The 13,633-nt window shown below is 44.7% G+C and overlaps 2 protein-coding genes across 2 annotated transcripts in view; one reads left to right on the top strand and one right to left on the bottom strand.

Annotated features, from left to right (window-relative positions):
- Nucleotides 1-3,180, top strand: part of LY75 (lymphocyte antigen 75) — a 47,581-nt gene extending 44,401 nt beyond the window's left edge. Inside the window, exon 35 of the mRNA XM_054207755.1 lies at nucleotides 482-3,180. Coding sequence (XP_054063730.1) covers nucleotides 482-666 — 185 coding nt within the window. The 3' untranslated portion in view covers nucleotides 667-3,180. The remainder of the gene's footprint in view (nucleotides 1-481) is intronic.
- Nucleotides 3,181-7,739: 4,559 nt separating this feature from the next.
- The window catches only part of LOC128912274 (unconventional myosin-X-like), an 88,092-nt gene continuing 82,198 nt past the window's right edge, over nucleotides 7,740-13,633 (bottom strand). Inside the window, exons 39-41 of the mRNA XM_054207756.1 lie at nucleotides 11,645-12,094; nucleotides 10,649-10,840; nucleotides 7,740-10,067 (exon numbers count right to left, since the gene is read on the bottom strand). Coding sequence (XP_054063731.1) covers nucleotides 9,954-10,067; nucleotides 10,649-10,840; nucleotides 11,645-12,094 — 756 coding nt within the window. The 3' untranslated portion in view covers nucleotides 7,740-9,953. The remainder of the gene's footprint in view (nucleotides 10,068-10,648; nucleotides 10,841-11,644; nucleotides 12,095-13,633) is intronic.

Raw genomic sequence — 13,633 nt, 5'->3', positions numbered from 1 at the left:
GAGCAGCAGTGGAATCTGCCTGATCTTGTGTACATCTTCACGGAAGCGGAAACGCAGGAATAGATTTAACATCACGCAGCTAAGGAAGACCTCAACAAGATATTTTCAGTCCAAGGGAAGCATAATTCCCTTCCACTCCAAGAGAGTCCAGGAACTCGTTAGATTTCTGAAGAATACAAGCCTTGAAATGAGTGCGGCATTTGCTAGTACTGGGTTTTTTTCAATCTCCAGAGGTCCCTTGCAACCTAAATATGATTAGGAAATTAACAACAGAACGATCAAAACAAGCTGGTAGATGCTGACTCATATGGGAACCTAACTTCCCACTTGATGAAGGCTATTACTATGATGAAGCAGTTTGCCTTAATTTCAACTAAGCGTGTGCGGTATTCGTGTAGGGCTACCTAAGCATCAAAGCCCTGACAAAATATTCTTATCAAAACTCTGAAAGAATAACTATTTGTGTTTTGTTCTGTTACAGGTTCTAATCATACTGGGGTGGCTGTAGCATTTGCCCTGCTAATTATCTTAGTCTTCATCATCGGATTAGTGTGGTATCTCTATAAAAAGAAGCGCCTTCACTGGAGTGCCTTCTCTTCTGTACGCTATCAAAGAGGGATGAATGACGATGAAACTGAGGATGTGTTCACAAAAGACAGCTATTGAGAAACTTCTCGGCAATTGAGCATGAACTTCACCGTGTGAAGCCATAAGGAATGAACTACTTGATGTTTTATTACTTCTTGGAAAAGTAATAAGAAGGTTATTAATGTGGGCTAAATTTTGTTCTTTTATACAAGTGCAATTTTTCTTCAAGTCCTTGGTAATTATTTACACTTGGCCTCAGCCATTTACGGTGCAAGGTTTCTAGAGTTCTGTGATATTTTTTTAATTTAGAGTATTTTCTTTTTACTGGAAAGAGTTTTTAATGGAGTAATTAATGCCAACAGTACTTCATGCAACGTCACCTTAATGAATGCACTTAAAATTGCTGCATGAATTCCGTAACTTTGTGCAATTATCAATCAATAACTTTACGCCAAATGATGTACCGTTCTGATACACTGTAAGGGTCGTGCTGCTAGCATTGGGTTACCCCGTAGAAGCTAACACAAAGGCGATAAATAGGAGACAAACTGTCTTCGTGTAACAACTTGTGTAATAAGCAGTTATAAATTTTGACATAGCAGGGGAGAAGGGAGTTATCAGACAGCTAAGCTTTCATTCCCATCCAACTAGAATTTAAATTTTCTTCCTATAGCGGAGGAAGATCATATTGATACTCACCTCCCTCCCCTCAAAGACACACAAAAAAAATCACGTTATAGCGGGGAGAGAAGAATCTTCCTTAGAATGTAGAATGTACATTTTGAACAGAGCGTTATGGGGAATACCCTGAACTAAGCCCACACCATCTAGGAGTAAATTTAATAAACATAGAATATTTGAAGCCTGAGACAAGCTGTAGATAACTACTCTTACCGCCTGAAGGTGGTAGCAGGGCTAACAAAAATACCCATTAAGGGCTAACGACAAAAACAACCAGAACTCAAGACACAGTGAAAGCCTCAGCCCTATAAAAACTTCAAGCTACTCTGAAATTAGACCTGAGTGATTTTCTTGTAGATCAAAACGCAGAAAAGAGCTGCTCCGTTTCATGATCTGTTGCACTGTGACACCCAGGGACAGGAGTGTTGCAGTGACAGCGTTCCTTCTTCTGTAACGAGATCCTCCTGACTCTTACTTCCCCTAATACTCTTATTTATACTAGGGTTAAGTGCCTAACTCCGTAGGTGAAATACGTCATCTGTCCAAGAATCAAGAGAAAGAGATATCTAAGGAAAGAGTGAGAAAAGAATGTATGGTAAATAAACTTGTGTACATAAATGCTAAAAATACTTGAGTATTTTACATAAAACTTAAACTTGATTTTTGTATGTGATGTGTCACTGTGGCCTTTTCTATGCACTCCAGAGAAAGCTATAAAGAGAAAAAGGGAAGACAGAATTGTATCATATCAATTACTCTCTAACGATTTGGTCAACTAGTGTTTTGAAAAAGTCTTTAGACTTTTTTGATGCACAATGCAAGGAAGAGGCACGCTTACGTTTATGAAGGAGGGTACGTAAAAGACCAGATCCCGTCCCCGCGTCGCGGTGGCACGACGTGAGCAATAGGAAGAGGCTTGGTCTGACGCGCTGAGAAAAGTACTACTGATCTCTCCGAGGCAGCGCTGCCAGGTCGTCATGTTCAACCGCCTTTTTCCTCCCCCCCTTCCCCAACCCCCTGCAGTTTACTTAACGTTGACGACGGCACTTTTCTTTGTTCCTGTTTGCACTATTTTGATAAGCAGGTGTTTTATCATTTGTATTGAGAAATAGAGAACTTCTTGTAGATACTGCTTTAAAGCAGCAGCCTGAAGGGGCACCGTAAAGGAACCGCTGTGGTAGTTCGCTGATCAAAGAAGTAAGCACTTTTGTTGTTTGTTTGGTACTTCGGGCACAATTGTGAATGTTTTCTTTCTTTCTTGAGGTAGCTTGTAGGAAAAAAAGAAAAAAAAAGTAGTTCTGATGTTAGTTACGGTGTGATGAAAATCATCCTCACCCACCTTAAACTTCCCCTGGTATGAGAAGTGTTTGAAACGTACCAAAGCCGGGTTCCTGTCGTCTTCAGGGTGAGCTTATACGCCAAAGTGCTTCGCCGAATGACTCCTAACATAATGGACTAAAAAAAAAAAAAAAAAAAAAAAAAAAAAAAGAAGTAGTGTTGTTTATTGTCCTTTTTCTAACAGCAGTAAGTGGGGAAAATTATTTACAAATTCTCGTGTTTTAAGATTTAGTAGTTTTATAAGATGTTTATACTTTGAGCATTTTTAGGTGTGAGTCTGAAATGGGAAAAGGAAATGAGTAGTAAAATCCTAATTCTCCAACGCACATGAATATATACTTTTTATAAAAAAGAAGTCGTATATTTTAATCTTATGAGCGATGTAAATAATTTTTTAAGGCCCTGTTTCGCATGTTTGTTTCATCATGCCCGAGTTGTCTAATCACTGGTAATTCTTCTTTGAGTAAGCACAACTGCCTGGGTGCAGGTGAGTAACCCACTTCCTTGGAAATACATAGGAAGATTATTTAGCAGTATTGTTGTTGAAAGAATAAAGTTAAATAAAACACTAAACTGCTTACACTGGTTTTATTTCCGTGGAAGCAGTTACCACAGCTGAGGTACAGCTCATTAATCACTGGGTAAAGAAAGCACCCAGCACAGGGGCTGCCATCGCAATTAGCACAGATAAGCAAGCCTTGCCATGATAAGAAAACTTTAGAGGTAATAAAAATCTTTGATGTGTTTAAACAAAGAATGTCAGTAACTTTCTTTTTGCAGTTGAAAACGTACTTTATCATGGCACATGGTTGTACCTAGCCTTTATCAAGCTGCTTTGGGGTTTGCAGAGAAAGGGAACGTTGTTCTCTGCCTTTTTTTCCCTCCATTCACGGTGTAGTTCATCCGCACCTTGTGGCCCATTATAGCTCCAAAGCAGTTTTTAAGGGCTCCCAGCATAACTCCTCATAAAATGTGGGCAAAGTTAAATTACTTTCAGCCATGTAACATTTGCAATTAAAGCATGCGATGTGTTCTTTTTGAGCATCATCTGAACTCTGAATTCCAGACCTCCACAGTCGGCGGCCGCTGGTCGAAGGGCAGTGTTATTTTTGTCTACAGTAACGGCTCGCTGGGAGAAACATCCTGTTGTGCAAGAACCATGAACGAGGTCATCTCTTTCAAAAACATTAATTAAAAGCTGAAGATGATTTGCAGGGAAACAGAAGTACAGAAACGAAGTGCTTTTCCCCGGTCACAGAGCGATGGAGTTGGGGAGTCATCCTAAAGCTCCTTCAGCTCAGAGCACGGATGGGCTGCTGGGCGCTGGTAGCTGCAGGCGAAAACTGTCCAACTTCAGGTAAATGTGCAAAGGTTTTTTGCGCTCTTACAACTCGATGGGTGCCTCTGCCTCATTGGCCTCCCTCTTGTCAGGACAGGGCTCCTCCCAGGGCGAGCGGAGCAGCCCGGGCTTTGGTTCCCCTGCCTCAATCCTGCCCAGTCTCTGAAGACTCTCTGTCAGGGAAAGGTTTGTCCACGTCTGCCACCAGACCAGCCTGCATTTTTATCTTAACACCGCTTCTGCATCAATAACTGACATAGAAGTGAACCACAAGTCCTATGCATGAGCACCATTTGGGCCTGAGGCATTAGTTGTATTTCTTACCTTTTTTTTTTTTCTCTCCTTTAAACCAAATGCACTGTCTGCTCGTTGCTCTGGCCATATGTTACACATCTAAACATTTTTGAAAGGAGGAAGTACATTGCATGGCCCATCAGTGATATTGGGTTTTTTTTGGTGTGGTTGCAAATAAACAAAAGACCCAAACATCACAATTTTTGTTGCTAAAAGTCAGAATCAGCATTCGTACCCTTTGCGTGGCCGCTGGTGCTGTGTGTACGGAGCACAGCGGGGGATGTAACACCCGGCTTCATAACAGTTAGTTGGATTCATTCTGTTGTCGAGAAGCACATCAAGTTCTTACGGACCAAATTAAGCAGACTTTGCACAGTTTTAAAGCGGGAACTATGAACAATATTAAAGAAGTAAGATGAGGAAAACCAGGAGATTAACTACCGGAGAGAAAAACCCAGTTGTCACTCTGATGGACCTTTCCCATTTAATTCTGACAAGTTTTAAGATGAGAGTTGACAAAGCACTAGAAAAGGTAATTTTCTGTTGGTAGCAAATTAACTTGCAAATGGCACGTAGCATAAATGCCAGGCTAAAATGCTGTTATCTTGGTTTTATTCCTTTACGGTATTTTCACATTGAAACCTCTTGTGCGCTCTGTTGTACTATCTGCTGGTAGCAACTAAGATTTTTTAAGAGGTTTGAGGGGGTGGGGGAGGATACCAGATGAGGTTTTTATTGTGATTACACATGGTAATGCAACACAGACCGTAAGACCGTAAGTCCTTCTGGATTTCCATCTGAATGCAGAAGGGACTATAATTATAAACAGAACAACAGTTGTCTGTGAGCTTTGCTCCTTTTCAGCATAAATAGAATAATTTACTCCAAGGTGGCTTTTAAGAAAGTGGAATTTCAGCGACACAAAATAATTCCTGCAGAATGTGCTCGCTTCGTTATGCTGGCCCCTTATGGGCGCCTTTTTTTTTTTTGTTAGAACAAAGATCGTTCTCTGCAGGCTGTGTCTCAGGACACTCATGTGGGTAGTGAGCGTTCTGCTCCTTTCTATTCAACTTATCTTTTCAAATGTCATGTGTCACAGTTCCTCTTTAACAGATGATACAGAACAGATAATTATACAAAAACGTGGTGCTTAGATCTGTTAAAACTAGCAAGCCTTGTATGCATATTCAAATCAAACTTACAAAGTAGTTGGTTGAGATGATTTCACAAATATGCATGATTGAATGTCATCCCCATTAGCAACCGAACTGCTTTCTGTTTCGTTGAAGTGTCTCTATTTTCATAAACATGATCTAGGTATTTAAAGAGCATCTTGTGTCAAGTGAGAGTATGAATTATACATGTCTGGGGATAATGCGAGGGCACATTCACCCAGGGCTTGGCTCCTGAGCTACTTTGAGGACAAGGGCTGGGTTCCTGACGCTTCCATCTTGTGTTTTCTCCTGCAGCCACCGTTCCGCTTTGTGCCTGTTCTCTCGTACCAGCTTCACAGCAGCGATGAATAAGCCACCAAATGACAAAGGTGCCACCTCAGACACAAGAGCCAACCAGGTGAACTGCTCTGGAAAGGACACCAGAAAATACCACTTCCTAAAGACCAGCAGCCAGCCCAGCACCACCGCCAGCCCTGCCGCACCGGCACAGGGGGCTGGGAAAGGGCTGGAACAGCCGGGATGGACAGCTAGAGGGTTCCGTAGCAGCAGGACACCCCAGCCTGGGCAGGGGTGGGTCTGTTCCCTCCTCAGCAAGCAGTAAGTCTTCAGCAGCCAGGAAGAGAGCAGCTGTTTCCATCTGGGCCCAAGCACTTGCAACACAACACAGGGGATTTTGCTGTGGGCAAGAGCCAACACTCCAACCACTCCTCTTCCAGCCCCCCCAGGACTCCCTCCAGCCACCCCTCGCTCTGCAACCGGGGCTTCTCCTACCGTGAAGACTCGTCCCCGTCATACCTCACACCAGTCTCACCTTGCAGGACCAGCTCTGCTTCCAAGCCCTGGAGCACATGCCTTCCCTCTGCATCGCTGCAGCTCAGGGAGGACCACCAGCCGAGACACAGCGACCCCAGGGGAGCTGGGAGGAGAAGGCTCCTGGTTTAAATACTGCTGTGCCCATGGGCACACCCTGACGAGGCACAACCGGCGACAGCTGAGGCTCCTCTCACTTTCTCAGCTTGGGGCTGCAGCAGGAGAAAGAAGGCAGACAGGTGAGCTGCTCCTGTGGGCACACACGGTCCATTGCACTAACCGTGCCAGTGCTAACCCAGCACAGGACCAGCTGAGTTTATACGGACAGGCTGTCACTTTTTGATCCGGCGTTGCACGGGATTGACTGGTGCTTGGTTTTACAGGAAGGACATGTGTTTGGGATGGTAATCCTGAGCCATCATAGCATTTCAGGGAAGGCCCGGGGGTCTGCGAGCTGCAGGTGGCCACAGATGTGTCCCTGGGTACAGCATTGGGAGGGGATGGAGCCGGGCTCCCTCCCAGCCCGATGTGCCCTCCAGCTGGCCGGGCTGCCCCAGCCCCGGGGCAGCGGGTGGTGGCGCTGACAAGAACCAGAACCACCCAAAACAACGCATTTGCTCTTGGTGGCGTCTAGAGCAAAACCTTGGTGCGGAGCCTGGGCATGGGGTGAGACGGAGCCTGGTTTGGGAAGTGCACAGAAAGGAACACAACAGCCAAGGAAAGAAAAGCAACTGCTGATGTAAGCAGAGGCAGTTCCAGCCTCAAATAAAGACCCGGCAAGACTGTGCAAGGTGATAAGGATGAAGAAACAAAGAATCTGTGAACAGCTGGAGACTAAATTGCACAGACCCATCTCCAGGGTCCCACGCCTCTCAGAGCATCTGACCAAGGGATGTATGAGAGCACATTGATGGCGATTACACATCACTGCTTGGCTTCCATACCTCTGCATGGGCTGAGGGCACTTTTGTCTGCTCGAGGACAGTCTGTCTGTGCTGCCGACAGCTCAGCTGCCCCCACTCCAGATTTACCACTTTGGTGACACACGCTCTTAGGTGAGCGCCGTGCCTGGGTCATGCTGCAGTCAGAGAAGCACAGCTGGCAGCTCACTGGAGCTGCCCGTGATTTTCTGTTATTAGTGACTTTGGAGGTGCCGACGAGAAGGGATGGAGCTGATCCTGCAGCGTGCAACTTTGGAGATGATTCATGCATCGCTCTGCTTTCACCACAGTAACTGCCTGGGAACCCGTCCCTTGGGCTCGCACGGGACATCTCCCACTGACCAAAGGTGCGACCCAGCCCCAGCGTGAGCAGCAGGAGCTGCAAACAAACCTTCCCCATCGTAGCTGCAAACTCTTCTCTGTAATCTGCCACAAAGGCAAAACTTCGCTTCTGAGAGGCAGGGCCGTTGTCTCCTCCTGCCGATGATGCCAACTTTTCACTTACACGTTCTGAGCAGTAGATCTCCGAGTAAACATCTTAACATGAGCACACAATGTCTGTGAGTGAATACAGCCTGTGCAATCCAATAATTTATTAAACTTTCATCTTGTAAAGCCAGTTACAAATTAAAAAAGACAGCAGAAGGAATTCTGTAATAGAAATGAGCAAAATTACAACAAATAGTAACGGGAGTTACATTCCCAGTTGGGTTCAAGCTGCCTGCAGCAACCCAAGAGCCAGAACGCAGAGACAGTGCAGAGTTAGGACAGGGATAACCAAGGCTATTCGGGTACATAAAGATCTAGTCAGTGTATGGACCGATACAAAGTGTTACTGCTCAGCTTGCCTCTGCATTCCTGTTCTCTCTCACTTGTGACCTGCCCATCTTTTTATTCTTTGTGACAAAAAGGGGATGTTTGTAGGATCCTTCAGTAAAGCTATTTAAGGCAAAACTCCAGCTGAACGTACGACACGCAGTAGTGGCTGCCCTCTTCGGCTGGTGGTGTGGCAGGTGGACACAGTGTTTGCACATGCTGCAGCGTAGTGGAAACGAGAGAAAAGCAGGGATTATGTACAGTGTTTTTTTCTTGTACTGTCAACCTCAAACCTACAGTGTTCTGCGACACAGTATTAGTGACATGGCACAATTTGACGGTCAATCGGAACAGAACCCGTTGCATACTGACTCCTAGTTTTCTTTTCTATGAAATTTCTATTTCATAGCTCACAGGCCTCAGCCGCCACTTCTTCAGAAATGGAGACATCTGATTTTAAACAAACATGCAGCGAGGCCCACATTAGATACACCTCTTCAATTTCATTATGAAACTGAACGTGCCTTTGCATTCTGAGATCCCAAGACTAGACAGGGGTCATAGGAATTGGCTAGCCACCGGCGTTCTTGATTGTTAATGCAGCCAATTTATGATGTGACTGATATTGAGTAATTGTTTTAAAAAATGAAATCAGAGACTGAAGATGACTGTCATCCTTCACTGAGAAGAAAAAAAATTTTGCTTTTTCAAATTGCAAGTCGCTATAAAAACCTCCCAGAAGCAGTTGTTTTGGCAAAATAGCATTGTTTTCAAGTTTTGCTGATGACTGGGGACCTGGAGGAGACTGGAAGGGGATTTGGGGATTCAGTGACGGGAGCAGCTCCAATTAGAATTTGGAGGAGGATGAAGGGTTTGGTATCTGCTTACAGTAGTACAGAGGAAGTGAAATGCTTGCCTATAGCCACTTATCCGGGCACCTACACACGCCGTAGGAAACAATTCACTTACTTAAAACTAAAGGTCAGGGATGCAAGTCCTCCTAAAATCCTGTACAGAGAAAGAAGGATCTTAAGGCGGGTAGGCTGCTCACCATAGGACCCCCTGACCTCCACCTAAACCCTGGAGTTTGTGAAGAACAGCTCTTCTGGAAACACAACTAAATCACTCTCCCCCCCGGGCTGTACAGGGGAAAGGCAGTCATTAATTTTCAGGCAACCGGTGCTGCTTGGAATGTACCCAGAATGGCACCTGCTGATCTATTTCAGTGATGCTGCTCCCAAAGATTTTCTCCTATGTTGGAGTATTTATAATTTTAACTTAAAGTGCCGCTTTTAGTCATGTACCTGTGAACTTCTATTGGAAGGTAAAGAATCACCTCGGGTGTTTTTATTTGTTTGTTTGTTTAATGCTCTCTCATGTAGGGTTTGACCTCTTAGTTGGACCACTTGGCTTCAATGATACAAAGGCATTTTCTTTTAAGACCAGATCAGATCATTAGTATATCCTGAAGAAAAACCCACAGTGACTTTAGAGTTGCTCGCAAAATAAATAAAACCCAAGATATCCTTTTAGCAGACCATGCTACAGTCCCACAATCCCAGATGTCTGCACATTGGAAATTCCTAAGGAAGCTTAAGTCTGCCTCCTGTAGTGCAGAAATGATTCTTGTGAATTTTTCTGCCAGTATGACAGGTAACGGTGAAAGCAGCAGAGAAGACAGGCAGGAGGAGGAGGATGCTTCTGACTTTGCTTCTTTAAGGTACATTGTTCATCAAACAAGCAAAGGGAAAACAAGTTTTGGGTGATTAACGTCTAACAACAGTTCTTACTGTTTAATGTCTTTGGGCAGAGGTGCAAATCCTATGGTACTGTAGATGTCACTTCAGTTTTTAAATACAGCAGTCAGTCAAGTGGAGATCTTAAAAAACATCTTTGCTACACTTGTGCTGGCAAGTTGCAAACACTGATCGTTAAACAACGGCCTCTCTCTCTCTTGGCAGTTCATTCCTATCACCTAGTCCAGATGCTAGCGTGACTGTCCACACTGGTGGCTGATTTGACGCTGCAGCGTTTCTTCACAATCATGTTGATGTATGCTTTCATGATCTTTATTATCTCGCCCACCTAGAGAGAGAACACAATAACAACGGATAAGCACATTAAAGACCTGATTCATTGAGGCACGGCAGACATTTTGCAGAAAAAGATTCCCCTTGTCCAAAGTCACGGCACTGTAAATTTTGTGTGTAATACTAAATGTGAACATGACCGTAAGGAACAACATGCTTGACAAGTTTGCGCTGTGTGGTAGTGAGACTTAAAAGACTTGTAGCTCAAAGAAAAGCAACTTTAATGCTACTCAACTTCTTTATTTTTTGAGTTTGTGAACTCCCCGTTCATATACTGGAAGGGAACGAAAACAAACGAGCGCATTCATGAACACCCAGAATTTGAAATTCACAGCGCATTGGAAGACCATTCAACCTCCTTCGCTTTCTAACCAGCATCATTTTTTTCTGTCTATCCCTGTATTCAAGAAGAGGTCCCGTGCCACCTTAGGCGTAAGCTCCCTTCATCTTTTTCCTCGGCTGTCCAGTCCATTTGCAAGCGTTCATGCATATACATTTGTCTAGCCCATGGAAATTAGAGCTTTACTGGAGTGCTAGTAAAACTGCACATACAACAAGTCTTGTGCTTTCATATACCTGGGATGTTTCAAAGAACATTTCTCTCTCATCCACTGTAATTTTGAAGGTGTTAGGCTGTGGTGCTCCGAAGAAAACAATGTGCTCATACTGGAAAGTTTCTAGCGGCTTAGGATCCCCTCGTTTGTAGACAGACACATTCTCTGTGCTGACTCCAAGCCAAAGATCATTTGGAAATCCACCCTCCTTGCACTGCAGAAAGAGAAACATGAAATTTTGCATAAACGCAGGGGAGGATCAAAGCCTCTTTGATTCACGGAAAAGCCCTCCATTTCTGGCTCCTGTAGGACATTTCAACCCTTCACCCCAATAGAAAAAATAGGATGTCTGCAGGAGGAATCTTGTAGGCACTGCTGCTGCAAAGGTTCTGAGTGACACAGCTGTGAATCAAACACTAGTTGAGTAAAAAATAATTGTAATACCTAACAGCTCTCATCAGATTTTAAAGTGATTTAGGAAGTCAATATTCCACTTACTATTTTACAGATGATATAGTGACTGCAAGCAACTGCCCATGGTAATCCACCTGGGCAGCAACAAAACTGCCAAAACTGGAACTGGGGACTCCTACTCTCTCAGGCCAAGCACAGTGGTCTAAGTGACCCAGCCTGAGCAGGTTCTGTTGTACTGCTGCAGAACAGCAGCGCACGTTTTGCCAGTAAGGACAACAGAGCTTCATTTTACTTTCACTTTCACTAGCTGTCACCTTCTAAAGCTCAGAAAAGTTTCCCAAATTCTATTGCTCTTCTAACGAAGTAGGAATTTGTCATCTCCCTTTACTTCCCAGGACGCACCAGCTTGCTTGCTCTGTGCTCCCTGCGTCACACCTCTTTGGGTACATGGTACTGCAGGCTTACCCTAAGCTTACTGAGGCAAAACGCAGCCATTTCCTGAAATTCCCTTCTGCTGCCGAGCGTGTAACACACACAGATCTATCTGTTCCCCAGAATGATGCCTTTCCTTGCCAGTAGTTACATGAGTTTATACATCACTCACCTCAACATCAAAGAGCGTTGACCCATAACCTGGCCACTCCTTTACAATGGACATGTATTTCACCATGGCCTGATGCTGAGAGAGTCCCTGCAGCTTGGTCCATTTCTGTGCTATGCTTGCCCGAGCAGCTGAAAGCTCTTCTTTTACCCACATCTCCATCATCTGTTCTTCTTCTACCTTCTGCTTCTTCACAGAGCCTGTCTTGAAGCTACGTTTCAACGTCCCCTCAAGGAAGCTGGTCCGTCTCCTCTCCAGCGTATGACTTGTAGTGCCGCTGCTCTTTGTTGAGTGCAGTATTTTGGATTTTAGTCTGTTAACTGGATAGATTCCATCAAGGGTCCAACTTATTTTAGAATAATCTCCATGAAGATACTGCAGCCGTAGAGCTGCTAGGCGCTGCAGAGTGTCCTCTGGTGCAGGAAAATGACCATCTATGAGGCTTTCATGAGCCTACAAACAAACAAAAAGTCCCCTAAACTCATTAGAAAGCAGAAGTACACTTTATTCACAGCTGGGCCCATGTACAGATTCCTATGGCATCCACCCATCCCAGAAGGAAAGGCAGCCCCAGCAGGAAAGACGTAATTCAGGAAGTTAGAGTACACATATTAAAGAAGTCAAAGTCTGTAACTGGTCAATGCACGGCAAACACCTCTTTCTGCAAGCCTGGACAGGACAGAGATCTCTGAGGGGCCCCTATCCTGTACCGAAAGTCTTACAATAAGGACTTTTTAGGTCTAGAACAAATGGGAGAGATTGGAATTGCGGTAAGTTGTTTTGTGTTGTACCAGCTACAACTCCTGTGTGGTATTAAACACAAGTGAGTTAGATCTAATAAACTCAAGACTCAACCTCAGTCTCGCTGCACACCAGCACCTCCCGCCTCCTCCTCTTCTACCCCATCTCTGCCCCAATCTTCTGGCTTCTCTTTGCCTGTTTTTCTGTGAAATATATTTATGGGTTTTTTTGCTACATCCATCTAATGTCTGGATAACATCTACTCTCCTACTGTTACTTCTCTTTCACCACTCTCTGCTAGTGAAAACTGTGTACACTGAAAGCCTTGTCAACAGGGAGTTTAGTACAATTGAGTTTCTAGATACCGTGATGTCTTGTTCCTGACTGTTTCCTAGAGATTCTGTAGTTAACAATACAGAATCATAGGGTTGGAAGGGACCTCTGGAGATCATCTAGTCCAACCCCCCTGCCAGAGCAGGGTCACCTAGAGCAGGCTGCACAGGAACGCGTCCAGGAGGGTTTTGAATGTCTCCAGAGACGGAGACTCCACCACCTCTCCGGGCAGCCTGTTCCAGTGCTCTGCCACCCTCAAGGTAAAGAAGTTCTTCCTCATGTTTAGATGGAACTTCCTATGTTCAGGTTTGTGCCTTGTCCTATCACTGGGCACCACTGAAAAGAGCCTGGCCCCATCCTCCTGACACCCACCCTTTAAGTATTTATAAGCATTGATAAGATTCCCCCTCAGTCATCTTTTTTCCAGACTGAAAAGACCCAAGTCCCTCAGCCTTTCCTCATAAGAGAGATGTTCCAGTCCCCTAATCATCTTCGTAGCCCCTTGCTGTCCCCTCTCCAGCAGTTCCTGTCCTTCTTGAACCAGGGCGCCCAGAACTGGACCCAGTACTCCAGATGCGGCCTCACCAGGGCAGAGTAGAGTGGGAGGACAACCTTCCTCGATCTGCTTGCCACACTCTTAATGCACCCCAGGATGCCATTGGCCTTTTTGGCCACAAGGGCATGTTGCTGGCTCATGGTCATCCATGAATACTCAATATTCATTTCAAGAAAGCCCTCTTAGGGAACCGTTGTCTGTGTGATGTACATGCTGTCCATTTGACTCTCAATGAGTTTCAATCTTCATGACACTGACTCCCTTTAACACGTATCAATTAATTTTCAACAGCTATGGTTTTCTGAGGCAAGAACAAAGTGTGCATTAGAAGTAAGAAAGATGGGATGGGTCACGCAGCTGGG

This window comes from Rissa tridactyla, chromosome 7, assembly GCF_028500815.1.
Source record: "Rissa tridactyla isolate bRisTri1 chromosome 7, bRisTri1.patW.cur.20221130, whole genome shotgun sequence".
NCBI lineage: Eukaryota > Metazoa > Chordata > Aves > Charadriiformes > Laridae > Rissa > Rissa tridactyla.
This window is presented reverse-complemented; position numbering and strand designations above follow the sequence as displayed.